Source organism: Protopterus annectens, chromosome 1.part2 (genome assembly GCF_019279795.1).
Source record: "Protopterus annectens isolate FY-2018-M chromosome 1.part2, PAN1.0, whole genome shotgun sequence".
NCBI classification, from domain to species: Eukaryota; Metazoa; Chordata; order Ceratodontiformes; family Protopteridae; genus Protopterus; species Protopterus annectens.
Genome location: NC_056727.1, coordinates 988310015 through 988325795, shown reverse-complemented (window position 1 = coordinate 988325795; position 15781 = coordinate 988310015). Strand labels below are relative to the sequence as shown.

General features: G+C 43.7%; 1 protein-coding gene across 2 annotated transcripts in view; it reads right to left on the bottom strand.

Annotated features, from left to right (window-relative positions):
* Positions 1-15781, bottom strand: part of ADPRS (ADP-ribosylserine hydrolase) — a 692814-nt gene that overhangs the window by 175255 nt on the left and 501778 nt on the right. For both annotated transcript variants that reach the window (XM_044059951.1, XM_044059952.1), the window contains exon 5: positions 14782-14882. In XM_044059951.1, the coding sequence (XP_043915886.1) occupies positions 14782-14882 (101 nt within the window). The remainder of the gene's footprint in view (positions 1-14781; positions 14883-15781) is intronic.

Below are 15781 nucleotides of genomic sequence, written 5' to 3'. Positions count from 1 at the left end.
GGGAGGCGAAACAATCGCAGCAAGGCTGGTCCCAGTGGCTGAAGATTTTTGACGCCACCTCGGGGATGAGAGACCACTCGTGAGGCATGAGGATGCATCTGCTCAGTTTGTCCACAATCACATTGGAGCTCCTCGGAATGAGTTGCTATCAGAAAGCGGCTGGAAGGTATCGCCCACTGCCAAATTCTCATGGCTTCTCGACATAGGAGGTAGGACTTGGTTTCTCCTTGCTTGTTGATATACCAGACCACTTACATATTGTCTGACTGAACTGCAATTGTCCCAGAAGGGAGAGCCGAATGGAAGGCCTGCAACGCTAACAGCAGATCTCTTAGTTCCAGAACAATGATATGCAGGTGGGCCTCTGAGGTGGACCGTGTGCCTTGGACATTCTTTCCCTGGAAATGCCCCCCCAACCCTATCAGGGAAGCATCCATGGTCACAATGACTGTGGGCTAAGCGGATTGAAATGGGTGACTCCAAAGTTCTACGTCTGGCCTCATCCATCAAAGGAGGTCCTGTTTTCAGGAGCTGATTATGCGAATCTGGTAACTGAGGGGGTGATAGTTTGGAACCACTGACAAAGGAGCCATTGCAGGATCCACATATGTAGCTTTGCTAGAGGCACTATTGGGATTGAAGCTGCCATAGAGCTTAGGGCCTGAAGAACTTCCCTTGCTGAGACTTTTGTTTGAGAGAGTATCACTCAGAGTTGAAGCCTCAGTCGATCGAGTCTGTGAATTGGGAGTGATACCAGACGGGACTGAGTACTGAACACTGCTCCAATTAACTCTATTTGTTGTGTAGGAGTAAGGTTTGATTTCTCCCAATATATCGTTATTCCCAACAATTTTGGGGGAGAGAGAGTATAATGCAGTGCTGTTACCAGAAGATGCTCGGTGGGGGTGGTGGGGAGACAGTCATCCAGATATGGAAACACCTGGAATCCTTTTAGTCTCAAGAGAGCTGTGACCACTGCCATGCATTTCGTGAACACTCTGGGGGGGGCTGTAGAGAAACCGAATGGCAGGGTACAGAATTGATACTGACTGGCACCCTAGCCGGAAGTGAAGCAGACTCCTGGAGCATTTGTCCATCTTGATGTGGTAATACGCATCCCGGAGATCTATAGAGCACATCCAATCGCCTTCTCTTAAAAAGGGAAGAATGGACTGAACCGTGACCATCCGGAATTTGGTTTGGGTGACAAACTTGTTTAAGCTGCTAAGATCCGAAATGGGTCTCCAGTCCTCTTGTCTTTTTTGGCACCCAAAAGAATCTCGAGTAAAATCCAGATCCGTGCTGGTCTGGTGGGACTGGTTGGATGACTCTTTTTTGAGACAGCTTTATAATCCCTGAAGCTGCTTCTTCCCTTTGACTGGGTGGAACGTCGGGAAATTTTCTTGAAAGATATGGCTGACAAGAAAGGGGAATGGTGTAACCTCTGGTGATGATACTCTGCACCCAACGATCGGTGGTGATAGATTGCCAGGCAGCTTGGTGCAGAGAGAAATGACCCTTGACTGCTTCCAGAGGTAAGCAATCAGGCTGCTCCTCAGGAGCGCTGATCAGGCTGCCTAGAGAGGGAATCCCTGGAGCCTTGGTTACGAGGACTCCCTCTGCCTCTATATGGGAGTCTTCCAGAATTGTTACCCCATCCCTGTCCCTGGGGTATCATCACCATGTGTAGCACGGAAAGGCCCCTGAGATTTTTTATGCCACATTTTTCCACTCCTCTGATTCCTGGAAAAGGTATGTTGAGGGTTGGAAAACCATAGGCCTACGGCAGACAGGGTCCCTCCATCTTGCTCGCACCTGGCTAGCGTGTCCTTTACTTTCGACCCAAAAAGGGATGTAGCTTCGATGGGAGCATTCAGAAAGGAAGACTTGAAGGGATCCACAAGGTCACAAATGCACATCCAGGCATGACGCCTCATAACAATGCCTGAACCAGCTGCTCTAGCCCCCCCTTCAGTCGCACGTGACAGCAACCTCATGGACAAGTTGGATACTGATTCCAGGGTTGCGAGCTGCGAGGCCCCTTTGTCCCTGACCTCATCAGATAACTGTCCTGCAAGCATTCCAGAGAGTTCAAGTTCCTCTGGAGCCTCGTAAAATGTGCCAAATAATTCAGGGACTGTACAGCAAAGGTCCCTGATGCAAAAACAAGCTTCCCAAGTCTGCCCACTGCCTGGGACTCCCTGTTGGGTGGGTGGACAGTGGGACTTTCCTCAGCCAAGTCCTTTTTCATGGCCGCTGCCACCACCATAGCATCAACTGGTAACCCTTTGGAGCAATGCGAGTTCTCCTCGGGAGGGGAAAGAATATTGTCTGGTCTTTGTGGGATCGCCTCAATGGAATCAGGGTTCTTCCAAGCGTGCTGCACGACGAACTGGAAGAGCTCGTCGGCAGATGGGGTCACCCAAGAGATAGAAGGCTGGGTGCGAAAAGCCTGCAGGAACAGCGACTCCTCAGAGGAAGGGTTGGAGGGCTTCCAGTCACCTCTCTGCTTTAACATTTCCAGGATGTCTCCGAAGGAGACATCATCAGGAGGGGACTGTGGGGACCCTTCACCGTCATCGGAGTCCATGTCTTCCATTAAGGACTCCTCGGGTGAGTCCATGTGCTTCCTCTTGCACGTCTTCTTTCGAGAGGGCTCCTCAGTGGAGTCTCTGAGGAGGACTCGGAAGAGCGAGTACAATGAACAGGGGTGTCCTGCGGCTTCTCTGCCCAGTGTCCCGATGGGTGGTCTGTGACAGCTATAGCTCAGGGGGTGAAAACTAGGGTTCTGACATCAAAGGAGTGCTGCCAGAAGCAACAGCCCTCTCCATCACGTGGAAGGCAGGTCCGTCCAAAGAGGGATGGGAACCCGGAACAGAGAAAGACAACCTCGGGACCAGGGTCACACCCAGCTCCAATGAACCCGCCCCCACAGGTGGAGCCTCAAGCAGGATTGGCACGGACAAGGCCATCGGGGCCAAGGATGGAACCGAGGGAAAAGACTACTCAGTAGGCCAACGCGCCCATCCCCCAAACCCCAGATTGAGGAAGGACCGGTTCAGCAGGAACTGAAGACCAAAGGGACAAACTCGGAGCCGGAGTGAGATGCACCATAGGCGTCGAGGTGATGGGTTCCAAGGAGGATGTCAGACTAGAAGGCTTCGGAACAGAGATGGTCGAAAGAGGAGTGTAAGATGGAGTCCATGGATAAGTCAACCCAAGTCCTGCAGGTGGTCTTAGAAAGTGTGGGGATCCCCCTGGCTAACAACAGTTGGTCGACAAGATGCACCAAGTCGTGTTCCGGCAGGCTCCTGCTGGATCTACTGGATACTCTGGACAGGGAGTTAGGATGGTCAATGAAAGGGCTATATGCCTGGCCCAGAAACGGATCTATGGAAGGGGAGTATCGGGTCCGTGGTGCAAGGTCTGCTGGCACCAAAGTCTCTAGTTTAGAGACCGGAAGTAAAGGGGTTAAATCCAGTGAAGTCTGTACAATGCTTGGTGCCAAAGTGGTATTCAGAGCTGAAATGGTCGGTTCCAAAATGGTAACTAATGAAGTAGTCAAAGGTGTGCCCTGAGGCAAAGTGTACACAGGTGCCAAAGTCGAAATAGGTGTAGTAAGGTCTATGAACGGTACCGAAACTAGCGCCAGTATTGAAGGTTTCGAGATGCATGGAGCAGAGGAAGACGGAGCTGTAGAGGCAGATTTACTCCAAAGATAACTTTGGGACCTTGGATTTCCCAGGCTTGTTCTGATCACCAGATGGTGAAGAAGGAACAGAGTGGGATCTCTTTTTGTTCTTAGTAGGCGGGCTTGAGACCTCCATCACAGAAATGGCCTCTGAGAAGGGAGACTTGAGTACCCATTTCAGGATCAGTTTATTTTTGCGCTCATTAAGAGTGCGTTGACTGAAACTCTGACAAATGTCACACAGAGGCTGCACCGAAAGGTGGGACACTCCCAAACAGTATACACAGTCATCATGAGAATCACTATTAGGCAACTTGCCATTACATGAAGCACAATGCTTAAAACCTGAAGTACCCTTCTTATCTGACATCTTGATAGAAAGATATCACAGGCCAACCATATAATCCAACTAGAACAAAGTCAAACACCATTCAAAGAAGTCACAAATCTAACAACACACTGATATGTAGAGAAAAAAAGGAAACACCTTACTAAAAGCCAAAGCTAACAGGTTAAACAGGAAAGACAATACCAACTATGGTATTGAAGAAATACCACAAGGTTAAGGGAGGAAAGGCCATACCAACAATGGTACTTGAAAGTTAACCAACAGTAACAACGGGTAGAGGATAGACAGATGAAAAAAACACTGGAAATATTAATCACTTAATAAAATATGGAGATATCAAGGTTTTCACACAAATATCAAATAAAGTTCCACTTAGCTAAGAACTTGGCTGAAATGCGGCTTTACGGCTACAGGGCAAATGAGATCTGAGGTAACAGGGAGAAGGGCATTCTGGGTAGAGATTTAGCTCGAGAGTTTTTTTGGCTGGCGCGAGCTTGGTAAAAAGGCCAACTTGGTTCCAAGGGCTCTGAACTGAACCCATCAGTGATGAATGGAAAGAAGATTAACATCAGATTGAAGGTTTTACTAATTTGTTTACATCCCAGTTTTCAAGTTTGTGTAGAACTGGATTTGAAAAAGCTGCTTTAAGCAGAACAATGGTATTTCACAGACTGAGAGTACAGCATTAGGTTTAGTAACATGTAGTGTTTGGTTATCATGGTCAGTATGAACAGTGGAAGTGTTACCTATAAGGTCCTTCATGTCGTTAAGCAAGTTTGGATTAAGGCTGGATTGGGATTCTGAATTGGGTTTTAGGATACTATATTTAAGCTCTCCAGAATTGTTTGGGGGTAGAGTCTACTTGTGAATTGTCTTTTTCTGATGGAGCCTTCTTTAGCTAAGTTAGTGGTGATGCAGTCTTGTTGTCCAAAGTTGCTACATGTGGTTTTGTTAGATGAACTGCGCTGATTACAACCTCCTGAGGGAAGGTATAAACAGCTTCACAGCCCGCTTCCCCTCCATAGCAACTGGCACATATGTCCAAACCTATACCAAAGTACTATAATGAGCATTTACATAGTTGCATGGAATCAGGAATACCAGACAGGATGAAATCCTCCTCCTCAAGGAAGAGTAAACCTGCCTGCTGGACATCTACAATAAATAAACTCTAAAATCAAAGGAAAAAATTGTCCAGGACCAAGAAGGAGCAGGTGTCTAATTGGAAGCAATCTCCCCTTAGCCTGAACAAGCAAATAAGAGCACTAGTGAAATCCTCCAAAGCAAACAAGAGTCCAAACTGGCCACATCTAGTAAAGATAATCAGAAGGCCTTCTACACATACGTCCGGAGTCTCAAGGGAAGCACCCAGATCTGCTCAGAAATGGTGATCAAGGACACCATATACACAAACGCTGTAGATACAAGCCAACCTGCTGGTAGACAGGTTCAGTGAAAACTTCACTCCTCTGTCCCCCTCATTAGTAAAACAGGACATCCCCAGTACCTGCCCCCTCCCCTTATCTCTAGGGAGCAAGTCATCACTGCCCTCTCTAAGGCAAAAAATACAGCCTCCATGGGACCCGATAACATCCCAGGCTGCATACTACATGATCTCAGGCAGGAACTTGCAGCACCATTAGGCACCCTATTCAACCAAAGCCTGAGTACCGGCTCTGTCCCAGCCGAGTGGAGGGCAGCTACTGTCATCCCTCTGCACAAAGGTGGAGCGTCCACCGATCCAGGAAATTATAGACCCATCAGCCTACCTAGCCTGATCTGCAAGGCCATGGAGCAAATTATCATGGACCTCATTAACAAGGATACTGGCAAACTTCAGACACTTGATCCCACACAGTTTGGTTTTGTCAAGGGGAGGTCATCCTGTTAAATTTGGTCAACTTCTTTGAGACAGTCACCAAGGCCATATATGAAGGGAAGATGGTGCACACTGCCTACCCTGACCTGGCCAAAGCCTTCGATACTATTCACCACTCAAGTATAATAGATAAACTCTCTCAACTAGGTATCAATCCATATGTTACCAGATGGGCAGCAAACTGGCTCACTGATAGAACCCACCTAGTCAATATAGGGGAATCCACCTCAAGTAGTAGACCCATAAATAGCGGTGTACCCCAGGGATCGGTCTTGGGGCCTCTGCTGTTTGGGACAGGTCTATAATAAATCCTCAAAACCTGAATTCTCTGAACTGCATCTACATCGGAAATGCAGTTCAGTGAATTCACTCTTGTGGGGGGGGCTGCACCCTCCACACCCCCCGGGCGTCCCCTCCCCACTGTTATTGCTTTTGCTTTACTCACTTCTTGCTTTTTCTCAGCTTTTACTCTCATTTCTCACTTTCTCTCCCATACCTTATAACCCTCTCTACCTATTATATACATATATATATATTACATCCAGAACCCATACTTACCCTGCTACAACTTACTCTCCTGTACTGTATGCTCCACTGATTGGCTCTCAATCTTCTCCTGGTTTCCTATGCTCTACTCCTTGTTTCTTACTGATTCCTGCCTTTTACCTGTAGGTCTGACTTGATCTCCTTCTCACTAAGCTACATTGCTCACTTCCCTCTTCCCTCTCTCCCTTGCTTTTCCTGCCTCTATCTAGCTTTATATACTGTGTATGCTATCTCTATCCCTTACCACCTGCCCTACTTTAGCTTTTCTCTCCCTACCCCCTTGACTGCTCTATCCTTCGTGTGTCTATACCTCTCACATTGCAGGAATATAGTCCTTCCGGTCTGTTCCTGCTAGCTCGCATCCCTGCCCCCCCCTCTACATCCGCCTAGAAGTGTTATAATCCCTCCCTCCCCTCAGGGCGCCATCTTTGAAACCCACTCGTCCTCTGCTGCTGCATGTACCTGGCTAGGAGTGCGCTCCTACAGTAAGTAAAATTGATGTATACTTTACAGCACTATTATCGGGTATTATTCTTTTCAAATTGTGTTAATAGGACTATCATAGCTACGCTATGCCAGCATTCTTTATCTAAACTCTATCGACTGCTGTAGTAAACAATTCTGCTGTATAAAGTGTGGATTGCAGAATATAGCTTGTTTGTCCGTTCAGATGGGTTCACTGCATATTTGATGTAAATGTACTGGTGAAGCTTACTATTCATTATTTGTGTGCTTTCGCAAACCATATCTACATTTTGACTAGTTTCTCTTGTGTCTAGGCAGTCGCTACTGAATATAGTGCGACATTGCCCTGCATTTTCCTGCTGTGCCTGTGTTTAGACTAGATTGTGTTTTTTCTCCTGTACTCCTGAAAGATTGTTTCTTATACAGTTGATGTATGAAACGCTAATGTCTATTTAGATGGGTCGACTGTTATAAGCTGCTTTTGTACTGCTCTACGCTTTGTTTATAATGTGCTGCAGTTACTGTTTTAATGTTTGTGTAACACGCCAGCTTCCACGTGTATGTGTTACCTTCACATGCGCCTAGCTAGTCGCTGTTGTAGGGTGCACTAGACTTTTAATATTGTCTTGCCTACTGTAGCAATACTTTTTGATTACTGCTTCATTCCTAATCATGTACTGCATAAGAGCACGCTGACTGTGTTGGTGCCTACTGTTTGAGCTGCATATTTTCAGACGGCATTGCTCTTTTTTCACATTGTTGATGGTAGAGCCTAGCTGTAGACTCATCTGTGAATTAGGTCTGTAGTATTTTCAAATATGCATTACCCTTTGTGATAGAATCTACTGTTATTTGGGTGTTGAATTTCTCTCGGCATTACTTAATTGTACTGTGCTTATGGTAACTGCCTTACCTGCTTACTACAACTACTAGGACATAAGGTGTGTTACTATTAGACAGTTACTAACTCTCTCTCACATTTTCTCCCGTCTCCAGTTGTTTTTCCCCTGAATTTCCCCTTGGGACCTCGCCTGGGTGGACACTTACACCTAACCAAAGTCACCTAACTCATCCATTATTTGCTCAGGCAGTATAACTGCTCTGCTGTCTCGACCCCCTTTTGGAAAGTTGGACCAGGAGTCTCCCAGGGGAAACTGAAGAAGTATGTGTATCTGCTGCTACTTAAGCTTCTGTAATTTCTAACTCCTGCTTGTTATCTGTGTAAGCTATCTCCCTGCCAGGGCAGCCAGCAGCCTAAACCCCTCTTATTTCTCCCTCTCTATTCTCACCCACATCTAATTCCCTGAGTTACACTAGATCTTCCTTATTTCAATCCTATTTTAGTCCATAGAATTTCCCTAGTGGGCCTAGTGCACTTCTGCATTTGGCCACTAGAGGCCGTCCCCTCCCCACTGTTATTGTTTTTGCTTTACTCACTTCTTGCTTTTTCTCAGCTTTTACTCTCATTTCTCACTATCTCTCCCATACCTTATAACCCTCTCTACCTATTATATACATATATATATTACATCCAGAACCCCTACTTACCCTGCTACAACTTACTCTCCTGTACTCTATGCTCCACTGATTGGCTCTCGATCTTCTCCTGGTTTCTTCCCGCTCCATTCGCCCTTCGGGCTCACTCCGCTCCCCTACCCTGCTCCCAAATTCCACCCGCCCCCAGCACCTCTAGCTATATCCCTCTTGTTACCACACCCACTTCCTCTCTACACCAATCAACCTCCAACACCCTAGACACGCCCTATATCACCCAATTACCTTCTTATAACCACACCCTCTTCTATTCTACATTATCAGCCTCAATTCCAAACTCTCACCTACTCCAACAACCCCACCCCCTCTACCCTCCGACCTACTCCATACTCTCCACTATCTTCAGGCTTTTACCACCATAACCTTGTATAATAATCTTTATAAACATATACAGAAAAATTACAACACTATACCACCAAGCAACCTTAATCAACATGCTCTTAAAACCTTCATCCATCTCTATTTTACTACTACTACTTTTTAAACTTTCATATCTTCACTACCTCACCCAACCCTGTACCTCCTACCATACACAATTCTATCACACAACTAACCATCTTAGTTCCCCTCTCTCACATTCACACTCATCTATTTCTCCCCATCTATACCCTATAAAACACCTCCTATCCTTCTCATACAAACTGTTCACCTCTCAGAAAAACTCCATCCCCATAGCAACCAGGAACCCCTTCACAATCACAATAAAATCCAATCCTTTTATTAAACTGCTAAATTACCTCTCTAATCCAATCTTTCATCTGATTACCAGTCTTTTATCAGGTGATATCCATCCCAACCCAGGCTCCTCCACCTCCACACGCAAGCCTATATTACTTACTTCTTTAAACTCCCAAAGCATAGTCAACAAAGTCGCAACCCTCCATGCCTGGCTCATGCATAACAAACCTGACATCCTATCTATCTCAGAAACATGGCTTAAACCCTCTATAAAAGACTCTGAAATAGTTCCACCTAACTATTCTATCATTAGAAAAGACAGGTCCCACAAAAAAGGTGGTGGAGTAGCTCTCCTATATTCATCTTCCTTACTAATTACTCCCTACAACAAACCTATTCCACAATTTAACAACGCTGAATTACTCCTAACTCTCCTACAAGTTAATAAGTTCAAACACATATGTCAAGCATCCCTCTACATCCCCCCAGGGGAAAATATTTCCACACTTGAAGATATCCTCTCCTGGCTCTCTAACAACATCAGCAATGAAACCATAATCTTAGGAGACGTAAATATTAACTGGGCCTCCATCCAATCACCAACTAACCCCCTTAACATCAACCTATATAACTTTTCCCAGCTAATCAACACTGTTACACGTCCATCAAAAAACCTCTCTTGTGGCAGTATTCTAGATTGGATTCTAGTGTCACATCCCCACAATTTTTCAGACAGTGGTACTCTTCCCGACCCTCTAAGTGATCACATGCCCATCTTCACTCACCGACTCCCCTGTATCCTATACCGCACCCACAATTATATTACTACCCGCAACCACAAAAACTTCAACCCAACAACTTTTTTAAATTCCCTAAAAGCAATTAACTGGAACAATCTAAGGACACTATCCTTAGAAGACGCAGTTGCTCAATTCAACTCAACATTCTTAGAAATACTAGACTCCCAAGCCCCTCGGAGAACAAAGAGAATAAAAACTAATTCTGCCCCCTGGCTAACCAAAAACACACTATCAACCATGCGCTTTAGAGATAAAGCCTGGAGACTATATCAGAAAAACAAGACCCCTGAACACCATATTGAGTACAAAACCCTTCGAAATAAAGTAAGAAAGCTTATTATCTCTGATAGACAAAAATACTTCTTTACACTCCAAAACAATAATAAAACAAATCCTCAAAAATTTTGGAAAGGAATCTCTACCCTCCTTAATCCCAGTAAACCACACACCCCTACCCCAGACCCTAATGCCCCAGATTTAGACTTAGCTACTCAATTTAACTCCTTTTTCATTGAATCTATTAGCAAACTAACTTCCTCATTCCTTAGCCCCACCTCACTATCTAATACTCCTCCACCCTCTCCTGCTAACATTCCACCTTTCACTACCACTCCCTCCTCATTCCCATCTACTCACTGTCTATCCTCCCCCTCTTCTCCTACTCCAACTTCCACATCATCCTTACCATCCTCTAATTCTTTCTCTCCCCACTCAGCTCTATTCTCACTAAAACCTATACCCACTTCTACTATAAAGAAACTCCTACAGAAATTGAAGCCATGTACTAACGCACCTGATAACATTCCCTCTTACTTCCTAAGTATAGCTGCTGAAGCAATTGCCTATCCTATAAGCATTCTAATCAACCGCTCCATCCATGAATGTACAGTGCCCCAACTCTGGAAACAAGCCGTTATCATTCCTCTGCATAAAGGTGGCAATAACTGTAACGTCAACAACTTCCGACCCATTGCAATCCTGTCCCCCATTTCTAAACTTCTAGAAAAGTGTGTCCAACTTCAACTCTTACCACATCTCTTAGATAACAACCTTCTAACCTCTACTCAACACGGTTTTAGGCCAAATCATAGCACTATGACAGCCCTCCTCTCCTATCTTGAGACTGTTAATAAAGCACGTGACTCTGGCCAAATTGTCTCTACCTTACTACTTGGCCTCTCTAAGGCCTTCGACACTATCTCACACAGCCTGCTCTTAACTAAACTTTCAAAACTTAACCTTTCTCCCTCCTCCGTGAACTGGTTCTCCAGCTATCTATCAAACAGATTCCAAGCTGTAAAATGAAAAAAGGCCACTTCCTCTTTTCTTAGTACCCCCACCGGAGTTCCCCAAGGCTCCATTCTTGGTCCCCTTCTTTTCAATATATTTATAAATGATTTCCGCAAATCCATTCCATTCTCTAACATCATCCAATATGCAGATTATACTACCATTATCTGCTCTGCCACATCTTCCTCTATGCTCCTAAAGCTTACACAAGAAGCTTTTTCAATTACTGAACATTGGATGAAAATAAACCACCTAGCACTCAATGCCTCCAAAACTAAACTACTCCTTTCGATATGAACACATTCTTGATTACTAGTCAAAATAATTCATCCTTGGAACTGGTGTCTGAAACCAAGTTACTTGGTGTCCAAATTGACAACCAGCTTAATTTCAACTCCCACCTACAATTAAATATTAAAAAAACCCATCAAAAACTAGGTATGCTCTATCGTCAGAAACAGTACCTCACAAGCTCCTCTAAAATCACTCTCTCTTCTTCCTTTCTTATCCCCTCCCTTCTCTACGGAGCCCCTCTGCTAACTAATCTTCAGTCCTCTGTAAAAAAAACAACTTCCCTCTTGTTACAACAAAATCGCGAAGTTCGCTAACAGCCACAGGTCCTCCACCCACCACTATTCCTCTCTCCAAAAACTAAACTGGCTTGAACTACCAAATCAACTCAACTATACTCAGCTAACTTTAGCCCACAAGCTCATTCTCAACCCATCTCTCTGTCCCTCCTTGTCTTCTGCCTTCAAGATGCACCTACCCGATAGAGTTTTAAGGTCAAACAATCAAAACCTACTAGAAGTACATAAACCAACTCGTCCCCCAGGCAAAAACTTACTATCCTTTAACCTAGCTCATCTCTGGAACTCACTCCCACCATCCATTCACACCACTTCCAATCATTACATGTTCAAAAAATCTCTTCATATGTATCTAAGGTCCCAATGGGAATGCTCTTGCTCCCACCCCTCATAAAAATATGGTATTTACATCTTCTTTCACACTCATGTTACCCGACTGTACCTTATAAAGCTTATGTTCCTTACAAAATAACCACTCTGTATGTGTAAAGTAATATCACTTTTCACAGCATAAATACTGCACATTATAATTCACTAGATTGTATTGTTTGAAAGTTCCTGAATTTTGAACTCAAATGTTTGTATCTTTTACAATTGTATTATTTTTATTAGCAGTCTATTGTTTGTACCTAGTTTGTTAGTTTCTTGGAGCTTTTCTCCCCAGGACTCCATCGAAAACGGGCTCTTTTTGGCCCAATGGACTATCCTGGTAAACCAACTGCAAATAAATAAATAAATAAATACATATATCAACTCCGAGATTGCACTACAGTGAGGAAAGGGCAAATTTTCCAATCCTCACTGTACTGCGATTTCACTATTATCAGTTTGCTGAACTACATTCCCGATGTAGATGCAGTTCAGTGAATTCAATTTGAGGATTTAACATAGACCCATTTGGGATATGCTTCTCGGAAGTGCAGGCCAAATCTAGTGGGCTATGGCTGACCAAGTTTGCAGATGACTGCAAGTTTGGTGCTGTCATCAATTCTCTTAGTGATGTGGACATACTCCAAGAGGGTCTCACCTAAACAAATGACTGCTGCCAGAAACATGGCCTCAAACTGAATGCCAAAAAATGCATCATCCCTTTTGGGGAGAGTGGCGTCCCCACAAATTATCACATTTATAATAAGGTCCTAAACACACAATCAGTCATGATGGACTTGGGCACCAGGTTGATAGCAAACTGACTTTTGACCACCATATTGTCACCGTTGTACAGAAAAGCGTTCTACATGGTCCACCTCATTAGTAAGGGTAACTCATCCAGGGACAAGGTGGTCATAACATCCCTGTATTCTTCCTTTATAAGATCCATTATTGAGTACAATGCCCCTTTCGGTATGTACCTCACAAAGCACATGCATCAGCTGGAGAGACCACAGAGGTTCCTCACCTGGAGAATCCAGGGCCTCAAATATCTACCCTACACAGATAGGCTAAAAGCCCTGTCCCTCTACTCAGTCTCCTACAGACTCCTAAGAGGTGACCTCTGTCTGGCATACAAAGCAATCTCAACCCTGCCCTGATGGGACTGTTGCATATCAGCAAGTCAAGCTCCACTCAAGTAACTCACATGCCGACCTCAACCTGGTCTTTGACATCAATAGGACATGTTGGCAGGACAGATATGCCCCAGAGACTCCCCCTTTTGTGGAATAGACTCCCTCTCCATGTAAAGCAGAGTACCTCATTAACCTTTTTAAGCACAACCTGAATACCTGGATGGGAAACAGAAAATACACATCTGGGATTCCACCTGTGTCCCTGCTGGACAGTGCACAGGGTGCTGACTTGTTGGAACAACCACTTTTCCTTCATCAACTTCTGCATATTGGATTGGGGTGTCACATCAATAGTGATCATCATATAGAGCCAATGTTTACACCAGCAGTTGGCTAATCCTGCCTATGTCTGTCTGTATCACACACACACACACACACACACACACACACACACACACACACACACACACACACACACACACTTATGGCCAATTTAGTGTGTCCAAGCCACTTAACCCCACTGTCTTTGGAATGTGAGAGGAAACAGGAGAAAACCCAAGCAAAACAGAGGGAGGGCATACAAACTGCACAGACGACAAAGAATGGAACCAGAGACCCTCTTGTTGTGAGCTGACAACATTACCTGTGGAAACAACTTTAGATATGGCTTTGGGTGATTTGAATGACCATAAGAACATAATAGGAGTGTGGTCACTGAGTGAGTTTGGTAGAATGGTTATGTTTTGACATTAGTCAAGGGAAATTGGTGCTTAGCTAAACCTAGTAGTGTGGAGGACAGTGTATGGACTGTGGTTTTAGCTGTTTTTGTAATTAATTGAGTAAAACTTTTTTACATTTGTTAAACAGACTTAAATATTGTGAATCGTCACCAGGAAAAATTAAGTTTTTGATAAAATAAAAGTAATTGTGAAGTAAACATACAATCTAACTGGAAGATATGAGACACACAAAATGGCAAGAAGAAAAGAAAAGCATGTGCACTAACAACGGATATAAAATGATGCCACACAAAGACTTACATAAATGTACACCAATCGCAAGCTAACATCTATGCAAAGAAAAACAAAACACACTGCTTTTCTAGTTTCAGATTACAGGAGATAAATATTGAGATAACCCAAATGTTATAATTTAATCATAAACTGACTATTGCCTAACACAGGAAATCCAGAGAAAACTACATAAAACAATTATGTAGTTAGGAAAGGGCGAGGACATAATCAGTGATAAGTATTTCCTGCAACTGCAATTTAACAAGTTTACCCCTCTAGATGGGATAGGTCTGGGGTGCATACAAGTCACCACTACTACTACTAGACATGCAAAAAACAAACTGAAAAAATTTGGCATGTTCCTAACATATTGTGTTTCTAAAACAAAACAGGGCAAGACTATGAAAGTAACTCTTACCAAGCTTATTCACTATATCGTCTCGTGAAATTTCTCTTTTTCCAAGAAGTTCTTTTATCTTCTTTAGACGGCAAGAAAAAGGATAATCTTCTTCTTTTAACCTGCACATGTAAATGTGAACATAAATTAAATACCAAAAAGGATGATCAGGCTCCAGACCATTTAGGACAGTCTTGGAGCAAGGACGGCACAAGCAATCAAAGAATGCAGTAAAACATATATAGCCTTATTCATCGAAACCACATGTACATGGGTTGTGTCCCTTCAGTTAGCTGAATAAAGTTTCTTGAAAACACACAATGCATTTAACTACAGTCGTAAACATCATTCATGACAGAAATTCAGTTCTAGCTTTAGTACTTAGCTTCAAGTGCCACTAATGATCAATTTCAATTGTCTGAATGTCAAAAGGAACTTGTCCTTATATTTTTGCTGAATAATTTGAGGTGCTTTTCTTCTTTACTGAGACACGAGAACATTTACTGTGTATGCAAAGCTTTATAAAGAGCTGCTTAAGTGGACCTCACCACAGAAAACTCCCTTATCTTTATTTTACAGAGAGCTACTGCATGAGTCGTCTTTGCTTGGAAATGTAAATCTAGAGTGAATACTTTTTTAGCTGTACTATCTTACTTTACATAAAAAGGTTTTGGAAGCAATTACATTACAAATCAGAACCTAAGCAGTACATGTGAAAAAGGGTAAAGGAACTCCCTAGGTTGTGAACATGGATAGGAAATCATGAAGGAATATTTTCCTAAAGCCAGTCAATGTAGATTGGTTATCTGAAAAAGCTTCTAGAGAAGACAACTTACAGTGCCTGATGAAAGCATAAAAAGAGTACCATAGGTTCATAGGTAGGTACTAGGCTATCTGCCCAAGGGCATTTATAAGCCTAGCCAGAGTGTGTCGGCTTTTGCTGCCCCATTGATTAATTAACTGATCCTCTGCCACAGCTTCATAAAACACACTGAGTTAGTACATTCTTAAAATATACAGA